Source organism: Periplaneta americana, chromosome 6 (assembly GCF_040183065.1).
Source record: "Periplaneta americana isolate PAMFEO1 chromosome 6, P.americana_PAMFEO1_priV1, whole genome shotgun sequence".
Lineage (NCBI taxonomy): Eukaryota > Metazoa > Arthropoda > Insecta > Blattodea > Blattidae > Periplaneta > Periplaneta americana.
In genome coordinates, this window is record NC_091122.1 from 98,958,569 (window position 1) to 98,976,433 (window position 17,865).

Below are 17,865 nucleotides of genomic sequence, written 5' to 3' on the forward strand. Positions count from 1 at the left end.
ACTGCCGCAATCAAAATACTCGTATACGAATATTTGTACTACCTGAACTGAAAAATATAGGGGTTTAAAAAAGTGTGTCAATTTTGAGCATGTTCATTGGATAACAATGTTTATTAGTAATTATTGTATTCTCTATCACCCGTGACCGTAAAGGCACTCAATTACCTTATAATCTGCACAGCATATTAGAATTACTGTATTAAATTAAACTATATAAAAAGGCTAGAAACATTATACTGAGGAATGGAGAATATAAACCATTTACTGTTACTGTTATACCGTCCAATGAAACAAGAGAGTTAGGAAGACCGAGATAGAGGTGAAATCATCAATTTGAAAGACCATGACACCAGAACGCGTAGTTCGTGATGTTTTAAATACAATAGCAAGTATGTTGTTTATTCTGTCATTGATTTATACGCAGAAAGGCACGGTATTATAGGGATATTTATTTTCAATATTTTCGTGTTTCATATTTCATAACAATTCTACTAGTTTATAGAGCTTGATGATAATTTTACATTATCAAATACATCAAAGCAAAATAGGATGATTTTATTTGAACTTCTCAAACTTTCACAACTTCTGATAACAATGGCTATCTATTTTTCTGATTTTGATGTCCTGAATATGTTTGCGTGTCATGTAATTCATACAAGTTTTTATTGAATTCCCTTAAAATTGAAAGAGAAAACAATGGTGATTATTCCGAGGGAGTATGGCTTCTATTTCCTCCACTCAATATATGAAAAACCACAACGTTTCAAATGTTATATTTACCTTTATCTTCATCTGTAAGTACCAATGTATTATATTCTACAATAGTTATGGATAAAGTGCATAAGATTTGCTGCTGATATGGCGTTGTTAGCAGAAGAGGAGACGATACTAAGGGATATGCTACAGGAGTTAATGACAGCTGTGAGGAATATGGGATGAAGCTAAATACAAATGAGACGAAGACCATGGTCATCAGAAGAAGAAGAAGAAGAAGAAGAACAAGAACAAGAAGAACAAGAACAAGAAGAACAAGAACAAGAAGAAAAAAGTAGGTAAACTTGTGAATTCCAAACGAGGCAGTAAAACAAGTGGACAGCTTCATATAATTGGGGTGTAACATGAGCTGTTGCCAGGAAGTCAAAAGAAGGATAGCAATGGCAAAGGAAGCTTTTAATAGAAAAAAGGAGCGTCTTCTGCGGATCTCTGGAAAAAGAACTAAGGAAAAGACTAGTGAAATACGTTGTGTGGAGTGTGACATTGTATGGGGCAGACGAATTGGAAAGAAGAGACTAGAAACACTTGAAATGTGAGTATGGAGAAGAATGAAGCGTGTGAAATGGACAGACAGAATAAGAAATGAAGCATTTTGGAAAGAGTGGGTAAAGAAAGAATAATGCTGAAATTGATCAGAAAAAGAAAACGGAATTTGTTGGGTCACTGGTTGAGAAGAAACTGCGTACTGAAGGATGAAATGGTGAACGGGAGAAGAGATCGGAGCAAAAGAAGATATCAGATGATAGACGACATAAATATATAATTATGGATCATATACAGAGACTAAGAGGAAGGCAGAAAATAGAAAAGATTGGAGAATGCTGGAAGACCTGCCTTGGACAGAAATACTATGTATGTACATACTAGCTATGGTGAAAGTCCAAGCTACACCACTTACTGAAACTACGAGCAGAAAAATGTATTATCGCTTTAGTTGGCTATTATACAAAATCTGTTGCGCAGATCAGCGGTAGCTACAGTCGATGACACAGCTCATCTGCCCTGAACCTTGGGGAAGTTAGGGGTGTTGTTTAGAGGGGTGTGAGGCTAATTTTGGAGCAAGCGGCTGGCTAACGGTACTTTTGGTGTGAATACACTCTGCTTAATCCCCTTTCTACTTTCTCTAAAAAAACATTTCTCTCTCTTCATTTGTACTTGGAACACGAAGGTGAATGTTTGCTTAATAGAATTGCTGGTGTAAATATATATTCAAAGTTAAGACGTAGCAACATAACTTTCATGTGTAGTGTACTCCATAGTAACGTGGCGCGGAATTGGTAAATCAATGTTTTTATAATGCACGGTACATTCTATTTCTAACTTTCTCTCCATCCACTCCATCCACTATTAGTGCGAAAGTACTACCCCAACTCCGCATTCCTTCCAGGGCAGATGAACTGTGTCAGTGTCACTGACAAGTCGGTAACTAAGAGCTGGAATTGTATTCCTGATAGTTGTTGTAAAATTATTTAAATTGAAATTGGTATAAATATATAATTTGCCCCACAGATTTTAGAGTATTATTCTAAAGTCAGTTATCCACAAACTGTTTTGTCTTGAAATAAAACATTTCATTTCAAAATCAATTACTATTTAACATAGAAGGCATCAGAATATCTTCGAGTTTGTCGGTTTTCATAACACTACTATTTTTTCTTCATTCCGTTAATGCTGTATAGGCCTACATATTCTAAGTGAACTGTACAAGGGGCTCTAAATAGAAAATTAAATTAGTTTATTTTCATTTGGCACACGTATGTAGATCAGACCAAAGTAACATGAAGTGTATGCAAGAACTATTTAAAAGACAAGCGCATGTTCAGTTATTAGGGACACCAGTGGAAAATGGCGAAAAAAGATTTTCAGAGTCATAATTATTACATTTCAACAAATATTAGGTATAGAATTTTAAGACCTAACGAAATTAAAAGAAAAAATTGGAACTTTCAGCACTAATGCGTGATAATTAATTTTGGACCCTAAGGAAACAAGATTTAACAGGAATAAACATAGCAAAGAAGAGATTTCTTAAAACACATACATATACTTTGCTACATCACAAAAAATGTGAAGAAATTATACAAGAACTAGATATCAATCACATATATTTCGATGAAATTAATAATATAATCAAGTATAATCGAAGGCAGTAAATTATAAGGTTTAACGAATACAAAGTACTTGCACGACATTTTTAACCTTTGGCCTCGACGGAAAAGAAGTATTTGCATAAATGAATTAAGAACCTAAAGTTTTTCATAAATTACATTCCTTTGATGGCCTAACCGAACCATTTGATCAACAGTAATGAAAGATAATAATTCTGCTTATTTATTATGACATTATCCATATTGCACTCTCTACAAGATACAGCCATAATAAGAACGCTATAATTTTCTCACAAGTTCGTTCGTGCTCTTTTACAACTTTACCAAAAGCCAAAAATGAATGTTGGTGAATTTATACGATGTGATCAATATTGTACGTGTCTGTCAAGGTGCAAAGTTATAATAACTGTGAGATCTTCATTTTCCTGTCTGTTTCTCGTTTAAAATTGCAGAAGGAATTGTGACAATTACTTACTTACATATGGCCTTTAAGGAACCCGGAGGTTCATTGCCGCCTTCACATAATCCCGCCATTGGTGCCTATCCAGAGGAAAATTAATCCAGTCCCTACCATCACATCCCACCTTCCTCAAACCCATTTTAATATTATCCTCCCATCTACGTCTCGGCCTCCCCAAAGGTCTTATTCCCTCCGGCCTTCGAACTGACACTCTATATGCATTTCTTGATTCAACCATATGTGCTACATGCCCTGCCCATCTCAAACGTCTCGATTTAATGTTCCTAATTATGTCAGGTGAAGAATACAATGCGTGCAGTTCTGCCTTGTGTAACTTTCTCCATTGTCTTATAACTTCATCCCTCTTAGCCCCAAATATTTTCCTAAGTACCTTATTCTCGAACACTCTTAACTTCTATTTCTTTCTCAAAGTGAAATTCCAAGTTTCACAATCATACAGAGCAACCGGTAATATAACTGTTTCATAAATTCTAACATTCAGTTTTTTTGAAAACAGACTAGATGACAAAAGCTTCTCAATGGAATAATAACAGTCATTTCCCATATTTATTCTGCGTTTAGTTTTCTCTCGAGTGTCATTTATATTTGTTACTGCTGCTCCAAGATACCTTTTCAAACCTTATATTTCCATTTCGTACTATGTTCTGATCACGAGATATAATCATATACTTTGTTTTTTTCGGGGTTTATTTCCAAACATATCTCTTTACTTGCTTCAAGTAAAATTCCCGTGTTTCCTCTAAACGTTTGTGGCTTTCCTCCTAACATATTCACGTCATCCGTGTAAACAAACAACTGATGTTATCCGTTAAATTCCAAACCCTATTTGTTTTTCTTGACTTTCCTAATGATATATTCTACATCGTCATAATTATAATTATGAATTTGTGATGTCACAATATGCTTACGTAATAAAACGACACATGAATAAATGCATATTATCTCTAGAAATTCTGAAGTATCGGCACTCAAGAAAAAGCTAGAAAGATAACCGACATCCTTGGCAGATGGTATTCAACTGTTCTCAGAATCGGGCCGTCTGGTGTAACATCCGTTAAATATGATTATTATTACTTTATCAATGGCCTACACGAATTATATACAATAACTACTGTAATGCTGTAGAAAATCTATTTCGAGACTTCCCAGGAACAAACGTTTTCGGAATTACTGAGATTGAAAAAATGGTTTTGGAGAAGCCATCTGTTTGTATACAGCGATTTATCCTGAACTATAGATTGGATTTCCTTCATATTCAGTATGCACAGTTTACCAGGAATTATGAACACAAAATGGTGCACAATGATTTTAATACAAATTAATTACCTTTCAATTGAAGTAAAACATGTATAGGGTTATTCAAATGTAGGTTCCTATCTTGAAACAGCTGTATCTTCTATAGGGGAGATCCGGGCAAAACGAACCCGGCCAAAGAGACTAATGCCTATTTCTTAGAAACGCCAACAGATGGCGCTTTCTGCTATGTTGGGGAAGAATCCCAACCTGATTTTGCTGCTGGAACTGACTTGTCGTCATTCTAGCTAGTGAGAGAAGAAGTCAGCGTGAGTTTGAAGAAAATTGATTGTTTTCTTTAAAATATTTCAAGGTAAGAGAAACATTTGTACAACATACACTACTGCAGAAACTCTTTGCTATGTGATAGTAATATATAGGCTATAGGATTACTTCTAAAGTGCCGTACTTACGAAGAAGATTATTGACGTTTGTGTTTGTATAATTTTAAATGAAAAGCGAAATGGTGTCTGCGGGCAAAGTGGATAACTTATCCGCTTTGCCCTGCCACCTTTATTTGACTATTTAAGTATTAGCTATATTTTTGTATATATTTGTCTATTGTAATAAAGCGTGTTAGATCATTGTACATAGTGGAGGCATTAAGTCACACCAATTAAATTATAAATCAGCAACACTGATTTTAATTTTTAGTTAAAAAGATCGTAATGTGATTTCAGAGGAACAAGCCAAATGATCTGAAGAAGTCATGAAGAAAGCACTTGAAGAAATAAATCTTCCAATCAGTGGTTCTGCTATCTGGCCATACAACCATAATGTGTGTGTTGATTAAGATTTTGCTCCAGATCAACTTACAGATCGCCCACTTGGTCAGCGAAACGACAGCTGGCTCAGATTTAACAAATTCTGCGGTGCCAGCTTCTTCAGCGGCTGAAGAAACAGTTAATGCTCACTCAGAATCAACTACCTCTGTGATGTCTTCATCTTCAGAGATTGAAGAAATGTTGAATACATCAATACACTCAGACTTTCAGTTCCGGTTACACCAAAACCCTCAACATCGTCAGCAGGAAAATCTAAGTCACTTCTTTTGATTTAGTGCAAAAAGTGGCTGCTTGAAAGATACGAGGTAAACGAAGAAAATGTCAGCGCTCTGAAGCTCTTACATCTATACCGATTAAAAACGTTGAAAGAATAAGTAGCTTATGGGCAGGAGCAAAAGCAGAAGAAATCCAAGTCTTCAGTGCCAGTGAAACGTCGACTCGTTCAAATTTGTATTTGGTACTAATCTAACGTGCTGTAAAGGGCTGTAATAACATTTCTCATCGTCTCATGTGACTCATTAGCATCGTGTTTATGTGTTGATTTAATTTCATTTTCAGTGAATAAAAATTAAATAGAAATGTGAAAATATTATAGGGATATTCACTTTGCCCGGGTATCCGGGCAAAGCGAATAATTAACTATATTATCTTTCTCAAATCATATCACTGTCCGTAGGTACGGGAAACGAATTCCTGTTTTTTTTTAGATATGTGGACAATATGTGTCACAACCAAAGTCACGAAGTTTTTATTTCGGGAGCACCAAAATACAGCCAGTGGCATTGTTTATTCTTAGCTTATCTGCTTTTCCCGGGTTTCCCCTACATATCAGCAGTTTGGTTTCATGTACATAAACATATGAGGCGTTCCGTAAGGGAATGGCGAGCCCGCCAAGGGTCGAATTTTGTGTCTTTTACTTCTTCGAATATTTAAGACACATATCTGCAAGATAAGCCTGGCAGACGTTAGCGGGCTCTCCCTTACTACATCGAAATTATCATTGTTTGTAAGGTTGGAGAAACTGCATAGACTGTGACAGGTTCATAATATTCATATTACTCCGTACGAGAAGGGCAAATACGCCACTTCGCCTGAAGGCGCGCGCCATTCATTGTCTCAGTGTTGTTGTAACCACACAGCCGAGTACAACCGTAGTGAGGAATTACGTGTATTTATGGACATTGCAAAAGCTTAGTATGAGTAGGCCTAATAGTGACAGTGATAATCAACCAGGCATATGTAGTTATTGTAGAAAACGTCAGAGGCATGTCGAAAAATAGATAAACGTATAAGCAAAGATTAAAAGGAACAAAGGTGAATAGTACTTTAGTACGAAAACATCTCGACATGTGCAAACTCGCGGTATAGGCCCGCCATGTACTTGTGGGTGCTTCAACGCATTAGGTATGGAGAAAATACAATCTGTATTACGTAATTTCTGGGAGTTGGGTGATTATGACCTCCAGAATGTCTATATTTCTAAGCTCATAACCAGTGTTGATGTGAACAGATGTCGCATTAAGAACAGGCCCTCCTCTCTCAGCTGGTTTTGCCAAAGAGTTATGTCACGCCAATAAAGCTCACTTCTGATAAAGTAAAGGATCTGAAAGCTCTCCTTATCTATGTGCCACAGAACGTTTCTGGATGACGTGATCAGCAGACAAAACGTGCAACTAGCAGTGACCGACTCAGAGGAACATCTTCATGAAGATCATGTAATGGATTATTAGCACCTCTATTCCCAGAACAAGTGAGACCACTTTTTATAGAAAGGGTAATAACATGACAGACATACACTTATTTTTGTTTATTAATAATTTCAGGCACTTTGAAAAAAAATGTCACATCACAATGCGATTAAGTATTTTTATTTATTATTATTATTATTATTATTATTATTATTATTATTATTATTATTATTATTATTATTAATGTCTGCCACTATTGAGTTCATTCTACGCCCTTTGCTTTTTCTAATATACTGTTTTCAAATTATTCCCATAATATTGATGAATTCATAATGTCATCTATGATCATTATTAAGTTGGAATATTAAATTGGACATTTAATTGCAATATTCAACAAAGGTATTCGTTTTTCAGTGTACATTATTTACAGAGGTGTCCTTGGCGGCTTCGCCCTTATCTCTTTTACAGGTAAACTACTTTGAACATCGATTATCTCTACAGGTACATTTGGCGGGTTCACCCTTCTCTTATGGAACGCCTCATATAGGTACCATTATTGTTTAGAAGGTTTGAGGTTTTTTATTGATGCGTGTTTCGTTGCTATGGTAACTCTGTCACGCTTATACGTACAAACAATAGTAATTATTGTTGTTCAGAATACAGACGAGAGTAATTTTAATAACTTTTACAATGGTTTTCCTTTACCAGTTCAAATTGGCTCCTTTAGTGCTATTATGAATACTGTACAATAGACATTGTCCATATGCTTTGAGAAGATATCGAACGTTACATGGATTGAGAAATTGACAGATGAGGCACATTTTGAATTGAACGGCGGTGTTAACACTCACATTTGCAGAATATGAGCAGAAGATAATCCGAACACAATTATACAGAAAGATATACAATTGTACCTTAGACTATACAATGGCGAAAGGATTACATGATATCAAGGTTACTGTCTGGTGTGGTTTTACGTCACATTTCATAATAGGGCCATATTTCTATGAAGAAATTGAAAATGGACAAACAAAAACAGTGACGGTCACCGGGCAGCGATATTTTAAAATGTTGCAAGACTTTGCAATACCAGCGTTACAGAATCATGAAATCGAAAACATTGTTTTCATGCGCTCCATCTCACATACACAATATTGTAAAAACACTACTGCGCAACACATTTGGTGATCGTGTAATTAGTAGGCATTTTTCGAACAGTTGGCCTTCTAAGTTACCAGACATAAATCCAGCTGACTATTGGTTATGGGGTTATCTAAAAGAAAAGGTATTTCTTAGTAGACCTACTACGCGTAGGTACTTAAACAGTCATTATCGGATATTATTGAAAACATCCTTAGGAATGTGCTTACTAATGCCGTTTATAGCATAGAAGGAAGACTATTTCTTATTGAACAACACGGTGTTGGTCATATTTAATTTTTTCGCGTTTTAATAAAATCCCAATTTCTTTACCAACAAATTGATGTTTTTATTTTTATGGAATCCAAAAATTTGACAAACTTATTACCATTTCAAAATGTGAACTTACTTTTGAATAATCTTACACAATGGCGATCTACTTCAAGAATCGACAAGAGAATTTCTTAGAGTTTAATTTTTTGTTACCTAGAGTAAACCGGCAAATGGCACGTTTAGTTAAGAGAAATGAATAATGTATGAAATCATTTCTACTTCATTATGTGCATAATTGAGGCGTTCCCTGGAGTAAAAATTTAACGTATGTTACATCGTTTTTCCATTTTCAGCATATATTGAATCCTTAAAAACACATCTTCCTCCTGATAAAATACTACTTCCCTACTCCAAGAAACACAACGCCCTCTAGAAACATTCGGATGTCTCTCTGCGAAATGTTGTTATACCAAATCTAAAATAAACATCAATGGCGCTACAGCCCTGAAGGACCAAGACCGACCAGCCGGCTGCTGGCCTCACGTCCACATGCCGAAGCAGAGGTGAACGATCATCCAACCAGAATGGAGGTATCATGTGGTTAGCACGATGATCCCCCCAGCCGTTATAGCTGGTTTGCGAAACCGGATTTTCGCTACCTATCGTAGCTCCCCAAGTGCATCACGATGGGTGGGCACCGGTCCCATATACTGGTCGAAATTTCATTAGAAAATTTCTTCCCCATGAGGACTCGAACCAGCGCGCATTCCGTAACGCGAGTCCTAGGCGGGATGCCTTAGACCACGACGCCACGGCGCGGGACACCAAATCTAAAATGTTGGATGCAAAATTTTTATTATTTAAGTTCTTGTTCCACAGAACGCCTCAATTACTTCTACTTTTCGTTGCAAATTTAACCTGTTTTAACCTTCTCCGACTCTAAACAAGTACTGAAGAGCGTGCTTTATTGTTCAATGAATACCGCTCTTTAGTCTAACTCCTTCGCTATCGTGAGTGACCAGTGAATCATGGTCAAGTATATTTTAACATATCATGGTCATCATCACCACCACTTGTCTGTTTCGGTTTCTAAGTGGATGCCGTCTGTTAGTCATTTTATGGGTCTTCCAAGTTCTCTTTTTCGCCTGAGTGGATGTTGGAGAATTCTGCGTGGGTATCTATATTCGGCCATTCTTCAGATAATTAGGCCTATGTTGCATTCAGTTTGTTTTGTATATTTCAATTTGTTTAACTGATGTAATGCCTCATTCCTGTATTATATATTTCCCTTGTGGTCTATTAAATAATTCCGTAGTATGGAATGTTAGAGTAATTAACTATAAAAAATAGGATTTTTAACATTGGCATTATTTTTAAACGCAGATTTTTGTAAATCGGAAAATAATATTACAGATGATTATAATATACGTATAGCAATTAGATGTGAATTTTTCAAAATTAATTACACATGATAAATTCATACAACGTGTAAATGAAGTTGCATGGTACGAATATCTTACTTATGGAGCTATAAAATGTCTTCCATATGAAAAGCACAAAACAACAGTTTATACAGTAAATCATCCGTTTGTGTTCGATTTTGACAGTTAAAGAAAATAAGCATAACAGAACCATAATTATTGCTGTCGTAATAAAAACTGAACGAGGGGCATAAAATGTATAAAGAAAAGTGTGTTATTCTCATAACAGTTGGTACATTTTGCGAATACACTTTCCCGGTTTTTTCTGTATAGGCTATGTCATATGACAAAGAACTTAATGGAATGTAAGATGGGACGTGTGGGAATTAGTAAGAAAATCGAATGTCACTTTCGAATAAATCACTATTCATTGTCATATTTGAAAACTTCCCATACATTAAGGTAAGTAGCTGATTCGTAAACGATGAATGAACATGAACAAAATCCGCGCTGAACCACGTAACACGGAACTCTTACCTTGAGCTTGTGCACTTCTCGCTGCAGCCGCAGAACCTCCTGCTCGCGGGTCTTGAGTTCGCGCCTCAGCTCCAGCACCTCGGCCTCCAACGCGTCCGCCTTGGCCTCCCAGTCCTTGGCGTCGCGTTTCAGCTGGGGCACGAGCCCCCGGAGGTACTCGTAGTCCTCGTGGACCGCGCTGGCGGCCCCGATGGGCGACGCCCTGTGGGTCTGCGCCTCCGCCCCGAGGTTAGTCGCCGCGGTGGTGGCGCAGGAGCCGGCCGACACGCCGTTGCCCATGGCGGCCAGGAAGCGCTGCTGCTGCTTGTGGTACTCGAGGAGCAATTCGTCGTCTATGCCATCGCGCTCCGCCAGGATCTCGCTGAGGCTGACGGGTTGCTGGTTTCGCTCATGGTGGTTGGCGCCGCACTGGGCGTACAGACTGCCGCACGAGTGAGTGCTCGACGTCGGCGGCTGTGGAGGGGATGTGACCGGCGCCCTGGAGGGGGGCGACGAGCATCGCGCCTGCTGCAGCAGGGCGGACACCTCGCGGACGCTCTCCGGGTAGAAGTGCTGATAGCACACCGCGGCCGAGTAGTAGGCTGGCGCGCTGAGCATGGCGCTCTCCACGTGCTTGCTGCCAGCCGACACGTGGTCGGGCTTGGGAACCAATTCGTCTACGGAAACACGAACGGTCAATGTGTAAACATAACATGATTTCTTCCCTCTGTACTGGAAATGGAACATATTTCGACTTCGTTATCACCACCACCACCACCACCACTACCAACCTAATGAATTGCCTCGTTGTATCATAAGTCTTGGATTGGTGTGCAGATGAAATGTGGTACCAATCCACTTTTTTGGACATATTTTGCTAGCTTCAAATTTTGTTAATGAGCGATGAATGGTCGGTAAATGTTCCCTAAAGCCCTTTCGTTCAGCGGCATTATTCTTTCAGGTCTCGTAAATCTACGATACAGCTCTTCCAAATTCACTTCCCTTACGGAGGAAGCTATATCTACCAAGGATGGTCTTCTCCGAGGTTCAGATATATTGTCAAGCATGCGAACTCAAAATCTCTGACTGTTATAACCAAGTCAGTAGGAATCTTACACATCACTCTTATGATTACCTAGGATTTAGGATTATTATAGGCAAAATACAGATTTTTGAGTGACTAAATAAATAAATAAATAAATAAATAATGAAAGGGAATATTTAAAAGGCACGTGAACACGCGTTCTTGCAAGGAAAATTGGAGTGAACTCCAAGTCTACTGATCAGCTGTGTAACTCCGATTTTGTCCGTTACAATTGAAGGAACATCATAGCATTCTGAAAGGATTCATTAGTGACAAAACGTTTTTGAAGACTTATTGTCGTATATAGTAATTTTATTTTATTAAACGTCACCTTATTTACGTTAGAAAGATCCGAATCATTTTCAGACAGACAGACAGACAGACAAATAAATAAATAAATAAATAAATAAATAAATAAATAAATAAATAAATAAATAACTAAATAAATAAATAAATAAGTCAATCAATCAATCAATCAGTCAGTCAGTCAGTCAGTCAAATAATAAAAGGGAATATTTAAGAGACACGCGAACGTGCCTTCTTACTTTAAAATGACCCAATAGTTTTAGTAAAAACTATAGGCCTACTTTGTATGAATGATTCACGATGGAAATTTCCTTGTAGATACGGAATATGAACAAAATGCGTAATTACTATTGTTAGTCTAGATGAAATGAATTGAGCTACAGAGAGCCAGACAAATGGCAGTTTGGAAACGACTCTTTTCGTGTTATAGAGGCTGAAAACTCGACTTCCCGTGAATGTCTCTAAATCGTTTTAGCAGTATAGTAATACTTTTTCTTCACATTCAATATATTAAGTAGTTTCACAAAACAAACAACAAAAGAAATCATTTAGGTCATTTCTACAGAGAATTTCACTACAGCTGAGATCATTAGATTCCAGACTATTAATCATTTCACGCAACAAAACTTGTGCTATGACTAGAATTTCAGCTCGAATGTTATGAACCAAACTACAGATAATGTTGAGTCGAATCGTATAGATTATTTAGTTCAAATAACCACACAGAAAGAAGTGACATAAATCTAGCGCACACGTAGGCCATGTTATGTCTAACAAACGAGACTTTATTGCAATGCATTGACCCAAGTGTCGCCATCTAGGAGTGACGAGACGAACTGTACATCTCTTTTCCGAAATAATGTTGCCAGTGTTATGGTGTGAGAAATGTATTTACGTCGTAGTTATGATTATGATTTTATTTTATTGGGTTATTTTACGACGCTGTATCAACATCTAGCTTATTTAGCGTCTGAATGATATGAAGGTGATAATGCCGATGAAATGAGTCCGGGGTCCAGCACCGAAAATTACCCAGCATTTGCTCGTATTGGGTTGAGGGAAAACCCCGGAAAAAAACCTCAACCAGGTAACTTGCCCCGACTAACGGGCCACCTGGTTTCGCAGCCAGACGCGCTGACCGTTACTCCACATGATTATGATTACTGAAGCAATGGTGAAATGGCGGCAGATAAATTGGGACTATAATGAGAAAACCTGGTACAAAACACAGTCCATATTCACCATAAAAATAAAAAATACCTTTCAATAATACTGTTTCATTTTAATCATTTAAATTTTAGTGCACACTGATTTTACCTATCAATCACCGTTCGAGTGAAATTTCATTCTTATATTTTTATTTTCGAATCAATTTAGATTAATACTGGCTTTTATTTACTTCACACAGGTGTCAGTTGAAGTTTGATGGCTACGAAGGTCTTTATAAATGAAGACCCATGTTTCACTACAGGAGTGAAGCAGACTATTTGTAAATATTCTATTAGGCCTATGCTCTATTACTTACGTAGTTAACACTGCAATTATACTAGTTTACAGTTTTATGGTCTAAAACATAGGGAAATACAATGCGTGACCTAATGGACCGATTTATAAATTTATTTATTAAGGTACGGTACGAATTTTATCGTATATAAAAAGTACGACAGATAGACCTATAGAAATATCGATATTTAAAAATGAATGCAGTAGGTTTCCTCAGAACAAGTCTCCACTAGCATTGACACAGGCGTCCCATTACGTGGGAAGGCGTCGGATACCGTAAGATGAATACAGGAATGCAGTAGGTTTCCTTAGAAGAAGTCTCCACAAGCATTCACACAGGCGTCCCATTACGTGGGAAGGCGTCGGATACCGTAAGATGAATACAGGAATGCAGTAGGTTTCCTTAGAAGAAGTCTCCACAAGCATTCACACAGGCGTCCCATTACGTGGGAAGGCGTCGGATACCGTAAGATGAATACAGGAATGCAGTAGGTTTCCTTAAAAGAAGTCTCCACAAGCATTCACACAGGCGTCCCATTACGTGGGAAGGCGTCGGATACCGTAAGATGAATACAGGAATGCAGTAGGTTTCCTTAGAAGAAGTCTCCACAAGCATTCACACAGGCGTCCCATTACGTGGGAAGGCGTCGGATAGCGTAAGATGAATACAGGAATGCAGTAGGTTTCCTTAGAAGAAGTCTCCACAAGCATTCACACAGGCGTCCCATTACGTGGGAAGGCGTCGGATACCGTAAGATGAATACAGGAATGCAGTAGGTTTCCTTAGAAGAAGTCTCCACAAGCATTCACACAGGCGTCCCATTACGTGGGAAGGCGTCGGATACCGTAAGATGAATACAGGAATGCAGTAGGTTTCCTTAAAAGAAGTCTCCACAAGCATTCACACAGGCGTCCCATTACGTGGGAAGGCGTCGGATACCGTAAGATGAATACAGGAATGCAGTAGTTTTCCTTAGAAGAAGTCTCCACAAGCATTGACACAGGCGTCCCATTACGTGGGAAGGCGTCGGATACCGTAAGATGAATACAGGAATGCAGTAGGTTTCCTTAGAAGAAGTCTCCACAAGCATTCACACAGGCGTCCCATTACGTGGGAAGGCGTCGGATACCGTAAGATGAATACAGGAATGCAGTAGGTTTCCTTAAAAGAAGTCTCCACAAGCATTCACACAGGCGTCCCATTACGTGGGAAGGCGTCGGATACCGTAAGATGAATACAGGAATGCAGTAGGTTTCCTTAAAAGAAGTCTCCACAAGCATTCACACAGGCGTCCCATTACGTGGGAAGGCGTCTGATACCGTAAGATGAATACAGGAATGCAGTAGGTTTCCTTAAAAGAAGTCTCCACAAGCATTCACACAGGCGTCCCATTACGTGGGAAGGCGTCTGATACCGTAAGATGAATACAGGAATGCAGTAGGTTTCCTTAGAAGAAGTCTCCACAAGCATTCACACAGGCGTCCCATTACGTGGGAAGGCGTCGGATACGGTAAGATGAATACAGGAATGCAGTAGGTTTCCTTAGAAGAAGTCTCCACAAGCATTCACACAGGCGTCCCATTACGTGGGAAGGCGTCGGATACCGTAAGATGAATACAGGAATGCAGTAGGTTTCCTTAGAAGAAGTCTCCACAAGCATTCACACAGGCGTCCCATTACGTGGGAAGGCGTCGGATACCGTAAGATGAATACAAGAATGCAGTAGGTTTCCTTAGAAGAAGTCTCCACACGCATTCACACAGGCGTCGTATTGTCTGGGGAGGTATAGTCAGCGGAAAAAGATCTTGGCTACTCCTTGAACCATTTCAACACTGTGTCCTTCACTTCAACATCTGTGTGGAATCTGGCCTTTCTTTCAGTATTCGACCAAATGAAAGTCATGTGAAAACTTTAAGTGCTCCCACACTTTTATCGCAAATATTTCTGAATATAGCTTCTTTAGACAGATTTGGAATAACACTAGCCATGTTAACAGACGCCTGACATCTATGTAGACTATTTCCAGTGCATAGAGCCAAATTGATTGTTCTTGATTGCTCTTCGGCAAGGCGTCTACTATGCCACATACTGCGTGACCATAGTAAATGTATAGTAGACCAGGCGGGGAAAATAGATTTTATTCGGTCATGTTTAGTAATTTTATGGGCGAGAAGAAAGTACGGTCTAAGAGATGCAGCAAGTACAGTGTTGACACATAAAAGGAGAAGCAATACAACTTACTCGCGCTTCTCGTACAAAATATCGGTAATTTGGCAACATCATCTCGGAGATAATGCGCAAAGCGTACCATTCCGAACCATATTTTATGTTATCTTGTGTGTCAGCAATCAATTTGTGTGTTGTTAAATTTTCATTGCTATGATTCTGAAATGACTATGCAAATATTCCGTTATATCCTACTTCAAATTTTCTAGAAACAACCAAAGACGCTGATTAAACTTTGATTACCATGTCACTATGTTCAATATAACTTCGACTGACGGCAATGCTCTGCTCCTGGTTTTCATATTTAAAAGACTGAAGACAAGTATGATACAAGTTAAGCAGATTATCTTGAACAATTTCATACCATCAAGGTTAGAAGTAGGAGAGGAACATGAGAAAGAGCATAGGCTAAGTAAACGACTTAAGCGCACAAACAATTCCAAAAGAACAGCTTACGCATACTCTCCCTACAATCAGTTATGGTCAGGCATCTGTGGAGAAACTTCGCGCATATGGGGGCGGAGTCTATCTGTGCCGGAGAGTATTGCGAGCAGCATCAGCTCGAGTCCGCTAAGGGGTAAGATGATCGTGGTAGAAGGTAGAGTAGAGTTCACATAGAAAATTATCCCCTCCTGCAAGCGATTGCTCGCTTCGTTCAAACAATAACTCCCCCAGAGCAGTCATTGGCCCTATCCTTCCCACATACCATTTGCGCAGAGGTCTTGTTTCGTCTTTCTATTCCACAGATGCCTAGGATGGACCATTTAGATTTAAGCACAATGTATTTCAAGTAACAACACTGTGCATAACATTGTTCGTACCTGCAGGACCCGATCTCCTGCTGTCAGGTTGATCACACTGCATTTGACTTGCTTCAGAATTCTGACTGGATCCAACCACATGGTTGTTGGCAACAACGGAGGCAGTCACGTGATTTGAGTTGGGTGCATCTTTGGTGTCTGCATCTTCTTCTAGGTTCAGGACGTGGTTATTAGCGATAACGGTACCGTTGGGGGTTTCTTCCAGATCGTCTGTCTCTTCGGAGGGTTCCGTCACCCTGACGCTCGTGATTGCGAATCCGAACGGTCTAGGAACCGCCTGCATCGGAACGGCAGTCGCTTGCATCTCCTGCTGAATGGCGTCGGCCATCTTCACCACCTGCAACAATCAGAGAAATCCCGTATTTAAATAATAATAATAATAATAATAATAATAATAATAATAATAATAATAACAATAATAATAATTCATTTATAATGAGACTTAGAAAAAAGAGAGCGTAAGATTAAGACTCAATCGTTGCAGAAAGTTTTAAATACGTGGAGGAGAAATTATTGGAACAACTTGAGAAAATCTTCTAACAGATGCGGCAAACAGAAAAGTCCCAGATAAATGGAGGAACGCGATTATTCGTCCATTACACAAAAATAGGAGAAAAAATGAACGTAAAAAATTACAGAGACATATCATTTCTGCCGGTGCGTACAAAATATTCTCTAAAGCACTCCAGAAGAGAATAGAGAATTATATACATCAACAAAGAGACGAATACCAGATGGGATTCAGGAAAGGACGATCATGCACGGAATAGATCTTCACCATGAAGATCTTGACCAAAACCAAGAAACTGGCTGGAGATAAAGAAGTGATCATAACTTTTGTGGACTTTAAAAAGGCGTACGATTCCACAGACCGGGATAAGTTGATGAAAGTGTTGGAATAATTTGAAATAGATATTAAAACAACACTGATACAACAAACGTTAACGAACACTAGAGGAATGGAACCAGAAAGAATAGTAAACAACCTCCTCATCTTACAGGAGAAAAGAAAAACACGAATCTCATGGATGAAGGAAATCCAAACGAAGGTATAGGAAACAGAGAAGTACAGTATTCAGAAACAAAGTTGCAGAGGTGAAGGATCAATCAGAAGAGAAATGAAGGAGAACGACAAGGGCATTCTCGAGGAAAGAAAGAGCTGGAATGGGTGAAAGAATGAATGATTATTGGCAAAGGAGGAAAGAATCTAAGAAAATGAAGTTGTACAATCGCGGCCCATTGATGGCTGAAATGAATTTGGAAAAAAAAAAAAAAAAAAACATTCAACTTCAGATGCAAGAAGATAAAATATTCGTGTATAAAATTAAAATGCAAAATCTTCTACAGTCAATTATAATGCGTAAATAGTACAGAAAAGAAACAAGAAAATAACTGAATACAAAATAGGAATAGGAATAGGAATATTTTTCTTAGGCCATTTCTAT

The 17,865-nt window shown here is 38.4% G+C and overlaps 1 protein-coding gene across 6 annotated transcripts in view; it reads right to left on the reverse strand.

Moving 5' to 3' along the window:
- The window catches only part of Pkg21D (Protein kinase, cGMP-dependent at 21D), a 559,173-nt gene that overhangs the window by 207,418 nt on the left and 333,890 nt on the right, over positions 1–17,865 (reverse strand). For all 6 annotated transcript variants that reach the window (XM_069828544.1, XM_069828548.1, XM_069828547.1 and 3 more), the window contains 2 exons: positions 16,421–16,757; positions 10,501–11,156 (listed from right to left, as the gene is read on the reverse strand). In XM_069828544.1, the coding sequence (XP_069684645.1) occupies positions 10,501–11,156; positions 16,421–16,748 (984 nt within the window). In that variant the 5' untranslated portion in view covers positions 16,749–16,757. The remainder of the gene's footprint in view (positions 1–10,500; positions 11,157–16,420; positions 16,758–17,865) is intronic.